The sequence below is a fragment of the Etheostoma spectabile genome, unplaced genomic scaffold (assembly GCF_008692095.1).
Source record: "Etheostoma spectabile isolate EspeVRDwgs_2016 unplaced genomic scaffold, UIUC_Espe_1.0 scaffold270, whole genome shotgun sequence".
Taxonomy (NCBI): domain Eukaryota; kingdom Metazoa; phylum Chordata; class Actinopteri; order Perciformes; family Percidae; genus Etheostoma; species Etheostoma spectabile.
Genome location: NW_022605574.1, coordinates 1,033,164 through 1,039,163, shown reverse-complemented (window position 1 = coordinate 1,039,163; position 6,000 = coordinate 1,033,164). Strand labels below are relative to the sequence as shown.

Below are 6,000 nucleotides of genomic sequence, written 5' to 3'. Positions count from 1 at the left end.
AAATTGGGGACAAAACAAGACATTTGAGGACATCGTCTTGGGCAATTTGAGAAACACTAAACCACATTGTTACCGTTTTGTAGCACAAACAACTAATTGATAGATTGAGGAAATTACAACAGATCAATTTGACTATGAAGAAAAAAAAAAATTCATACATTTTTTGTGTGGTTTTATACACAGGGGATGTCTCACAGAGAGAAAAAAAAAGAAGAAAAATCATAGGTTTTGTGACATGATGCATATCAAAAATGTTTTATTTATCTATCCCTTACCACCCGTGAAGTCTTCGTGTGTCAGTGGCATGTCCAGCCGTATCCGTTTCAGACAGGTCTGCGGAATAAAAAAAAAGGCAACTTACTTAAATAATTAAAAATTCTGCACTGTACAAAACCAGAACATCTCATTGAAACACTCAGCAGCGACATCTTCACCCCACCTGCACCTCCTTCTTGTTGCCGAGCCTCTCCACTTTGTCAATAAAGTCTTCAAACTGCAGTTTGGGGTACAACCTGTGGGCCCAGTTCTCCATCTTGTGCATCAGCAGCCGCAGATCCTCGGCCTGGTCGGACAAACACACGCCAACGCCATGAAATGAAAATAAATGTTTGTGACCGGGTTTTCTCAGAACCAGAATCAGCTTTATTAGCCAGGTATGAAGACACATACGAGGAATTCTTCTTTGGAGCATCGTTGCTCACACTGCGGTACCAACGAGTTTGTAAAAACGTTTAAAGCGAGCAGTAGCCCGTCTTCACTTCACATCGACAAAGGTCAGTTTGAAAGATTTTGAGAGGCGTTTGTCCCGCTCGTCATTTCCGGGTTAGCACTCCACCAATCAGATTGGTCACTGAGTCCGACTGCCCGCCTTCCGATTCCACGTGTCAAATCGGCTGAAATTAAAGCCAAAATTAAAGCCGACGGCTCCGATTACCAGGTTGGTGTGTCAGCGCTTTAGGTGCAGCACCCAAGCAGTTTTGGGCACTACCAAAGATGAATAAATGTAACTATATGACTTTTTAATTAGCGTTTTAATTTATTCTTTGCTCTAGCTTTTACAAACTTTGAGACACAGATGTAATAATAATAATAATGGTCCTAAAAAAGAAATTCATTAAAAAACTGTGAGTTTATTTAAAGAAGGACCCCTAAACACCAAATATGTGCATCTAAGTCTTCCACAAACCTATGGAAAACAGTGTGTGATGTGACTAGGAACGGTTAACGTGAATCACTCCACCGTCGTCAGCTCTTACCTCGTGCCCTTTGCCTTTGAAATGGACGTTATCGAACAGTGTTCGCAGAGCTGGAAGTCCTCTTTCTGAGGTCAGCCTGAAGAAAAATGTGACATAAGTTCAAATACTCACTCATTTTATCCACTGTTTATGTACAGTTCTTTTGTGTGTGTTTGGGTGTGTAATTAAAGCAGACTAAAAATGACTGTAGCTGTGTTTTCACTGTTAACTCATTGATTGTCACAATATGCAACTTGTTGCAGTAACAGTTCAAAACCTTTGAGTGGAGCTAAAATTAAATGATATTAAAATTAAATTATATAGCCAGTAACAAACAATGCCGGGCCTTCTCAAACATTCAAAGTCCATGATTTACTTACTGAACATCCTTACATCAAACGACAATAGATTTACAGTGGTGCTCAGAAGTTTACACACCCATGCTTAAGTTGACTAAAAAGAGGAATAAAAAAAAAATCATCTTTTGTAAATATATCTTAATGCCTTAATTAAAAAAAAAAAGGAAAAAATCCAACCTTTAAGGACACCATTTTTCTTTGTGAATGAACAATGTATCATAAATAAATAAATGTTCTTCCTTAAAATACAGGGGCATAAGAATACACCCCCTATGTTAAAATACAGGGGCATAAGTATACACCCCCCTATGTTAAAATACAGGGGGCATAAGTATACACCCCCCTATGTTAAAATACAGGGGAATAAGTATACACCCCCTATGTTAAAATACAGGGGCATAAGTATACACCCCCCTATGTTAAAATACAGGGGCATAAGTATACACCCCCTATGTTAAAATACAGGGGCATAAGTATACACCCCCCTATGTTAAAATACAGGGGCATAAGTATACACCCCCTATGTTAAAATACAGGGAATAAGTATACACCCCCTATGTTAAAATACAGGGGCATAAGTATACACCCCCCTATGTTAAAATACAGGGCATAAGTATACACCCCCTATGTTAAAATACAGGGGAATAAGTATACACCCCCTATGTTAAAATACAGGGGCATAAGTATACACCCCCTATGTTAAAATACAGGGGCATAAGTATACACCCCCCTATGTTAAAATACAGGGGGCATAAGTATACACCCCCTATGTTAACATACAGGGGCATAAGTATACACCCCCCTATGTTAAAATACAGGGGAATAAGTATACACCCCCTATGTTAAAATACAGGGGCATAAGTATACACCCCCCTATGTTAAAATACAGGGGCATAAGTATACACCCCCTATGTTAAAATACAGGGGGCATAAGTATACACCCCCTATGTTAAAATACAGGGGCATAAGTATACACCCCCCTATGTTAAAATACAGGGGCATAAGTATACACCCCCCTATGTTAAAATACAGGGGGCATAAGTATACACCCCCCTATGTTAAAATACAGGGGGCATAAGTATACACCCCCCTATGTTACAATACAGGGGCATAAGAATACACCCCTCATGTTAAATTCCCATAGAGGCAGATAAAGTTCCCTTGGCCTTTGGAATTAAAATAGCCAATTAGTCAATTAGAATGGGTATGTAAACTTATGAGCACCACTGTACCTCTGCTGCCATGGTGTAAATCAAAGCAATGATGTCTGGGGTACCTGTGAGAGTCCAGCTTGGGTTGCGGCCTCCTCACTCCTTTCCTTTTAGCAGCAGGGACATCCGCTAACTTGGACACGTCGCCATCTTCGTCCCCTGCATTGACCACAGCACATGACAACAGGACAGGCGGTCGACATCACTTTGTCAACCCACACACACACACACACAGAAACAGAAACAGAAAACCTTCCGCATGGCAGATAAGATATGTTTTTTTTTTTCAAATAAATGCTGTTAATTAAACCTGTTTGAGTCAGGACTCACTTGGATCTTTAACCTGACTCTTTGTATTAACTCATGAGTCGCGGGTCTCTACTATCATTAACTCGGATCAGTTGAGTCCTACTACTAATTCAATCTAAAATGTTAACAGCACTACACACAAACCTCTTGAAACATTAACTATTACAAGTCCTAGCCATCTTAGCTGCCAAAAGATTCATAATTTACAATATCATAGGCAACCACAACTCCCTAAGTCAACCTGAGCGACTCAGTGAGACAAGAGAGAATTTCTATAGCAATGTTCAGCTGAAAGTTCAGCCAGATGTCCGTCCCCCGTCCTTTGTCTCTGTGTTGGCGTTCTAACCTCTAGTGGATTTTGGAGGACTATGGTTACCTGGTCCTCAGATCTCTGCAGGGTGAATCCAGACAGCTAGCTAGACTATCTGTCCAATCTGAGGACTATGGTTACCTGGTCCTCAGGTCTCTGCAGGGTGAATCCAGACAGCTAGCTAGACTATCTGTCCAATCTGAGGACTATGGTTACCTGGTCCTCAGGTCTCTGCAGGGTGAATCCAGACAGCTAGCTAGACTATCTGTCCAATCTGAGGACTATGGTTACCTGGTCCTCAGATCTCTGCAGGGTGAATCCAGACAGCTAGCTAGACTATCTGTCCAATCTGAGGACTATGGTTACCTGGTCCTCAGATCTCTGCAGGGTAAATCCAGACAGCTAGCTAGACTATCTGTCCAATCTGAGGACTATGGTTACCTGGTCCTCAGATCTCTGCAGGGTAAATCCAGACAGCTAGCTAGACTATCTGTCCAATCTGAGGACTATGGTTACCTGGTCCTCAGATCTCTGCAGGGTAAATCCAGACAGCTAGCTAGACTATCTGTCCAATCTGAGGACTATGGTTACCTGGTCCCCAGATCTCTGCAGGGTAAATCCAGACAGCTAGCTAGACTATCTGTCCAATCTGAGTTTTTATGTTGCACAACTAAAACAATTTTTGAACCTACACACGTTCCACCAAAACAACTTCCTTCTCTTTGCAGCGGCACCGTGGCTCTGTCCGGTGTTAGCGCCACCCAAGATGATTGTGATTGGTTTAAAGAAATACCAATAAACCAGAGCGTGTTTTTCTCCCATCTGGGAATGCTGTCTGGACTATCATTTAAGTTAAAATGTCCTCTTAACTGATGCAGCTTCTCACCATTTTCAAAAGGGTTCCCGTCCCCCTGCCCCCCCTGGCCGGGGGAGTGAGGCGGTGGGAGGGGGGGGAAAGATTCATCCTCTATGTTGTCGTAGTCGGGAATGTCAAACAGGCCGTTTTCCATGGTGTGTAACTCCTGGAGGACAGGGAAAACACATCAGCCACAATCAGACTTAAATGGAATAACAGGCAGGGCTGTAGTACTCAAGACCGTTTTTCTATGGACTTGGACTTCTCGGTCTCGGTCTCGGCCACTGGTCTTGCCAGATCTGGCTTTTGGGCTTTTGGTCTGGACTGAGTCCAGGTGTCTTTATTATGTTGATAATAATATTGGAGGGAAAGTGAAACCCAAAATGATTGTCTTGATGCTGTCATGCATAAGACCTGTTTTCTGTCCTGGACTCGGTCTTGACTCAGACTCGAACCTTTTTAGACTCGGTCTTGACTCAGACTCGAACCTTTTTAGACTCAGTCTTGACTCAGACTCGAACCTTTTTAGACTCGGTCTTGACTCAGACTCAAACCTTTTTAGACTCGGTCTTGACTCAGACTCGAACCTTTTTAGACTCAGTCTTGACTCAGACTCAAACCTTTTTAGACTCGGTCTTGTCTTGGACTCTTACCTCTTTGGACTTGGTCTTGACTCAGACTCGACTAGTCCTGGTCTTGGACTCGACTAAGGTGGTCTTGACTACAGCCCTGAACACAGGTATAAGTCGACTACTTTGGAGAACGGAAGCTGCCAAAAATAACTGACAATGAATACAATAAAATTCCATTTATTCATAAAATGTATGTACCACAATATAAATGTAGGCATTAATTGCACAATGTGACACTCATTAATATATATTTTTTAATTTTATGTGTATTAATTTCCCTAAGCTCCCTACGTTTTTACTTTCCTTTGTAATTTTCTGTGTTTTTAATTTTTAATTTTTGTATTATTTCCTCTTTGCACAAAAAAGGCACATTTCTTTGTGCCTTTTTTTCTTCATTATAGAAATTAATGAATGTCATTCAAAGTTTGTCTTACGGTCATCTTTTTGCCTATTGGTTTTTATTTAATGATATTTAATGATTAATGATATTAATGATTTAGTTATGTCTTATTTTGGCAGCTTCCGGTCCTCCAGCCCATAGCTTAAAGAAGAAGGCGGTAAACTCAATAATGGCAAAAACGCAAGTGTAGACTGTCAAATCTCAGAGTTTTACCGTTGTCTTAATACATCCTTACATTAGTCACGCAGAAAGAGAGAGAGAGAGAAGATTAACAGACTAGTGAACAACACATTCACGTTTTTGTCTGACCTGACATAACTTTATTTCTGAGTAATGTTTGTAGTAAAAGAGTAACGCTAAACACCGCGCTGCTAGCTAAGCTAAGCTAACTGCCGTTACAAGCCGTTGATATACGTTGGGGTAAGTTAGCTTTACGTTAAGCTGCTGTCAGCGTAATGGAGTTAACTAACCACAAGTCACAAACATGATAATAGATTATAAAGTACGACAAAACGTAATAGCATTATAATAGTGACTTACGGTGAGCGAAGCAGAGCCAACCTGTGGAGCCAACTAGCAAGCTAGCGACATCAACTTCCTGTACGAAGATTTTCTTTTTTCAAAATAAAGTCCAAAAGAAGTGTGTCTAAACCATAGATTGTATATATATTGATATTAATATTTACGG

At 40.9% G+C, this 6,000-nt stretch overlaps 1 protein-coding gene across 1 annotated transcript; it reads right to left on the bottom strand.

Annotated features, from left to right (window-relative positions):
• Window positions 1–264: 264 nt before the first annotated feature.
• LOC116685765 (TIMELESS-interacting protein) lies at window positions 265–5,932 on the bottom strand. Its single transcript, XM_032510690.1, has 6 exons — window positions 5,853–5,932; window positions 4,311–4,446; window positions 2,871–2,964; window positions 1,257–1,332; window positions 440–562; window positions 265–333 (listed from the first exon to the last, which is right to left on the bottom strand). The coding sequence occupies exons 2-6, from the start codon at window positions 4,432–4,434 to the stop codon at window positions 265–267; spliced, it is 486 nt and encodes a 161-aa protein (XP_032366581.1). The 5' UTR covers window positions 4,435–4,446; window positions 5,853–5,932.
• Between the last annotated feature and the right edge of the window lie 68 nt (window positions 5,933–6,000).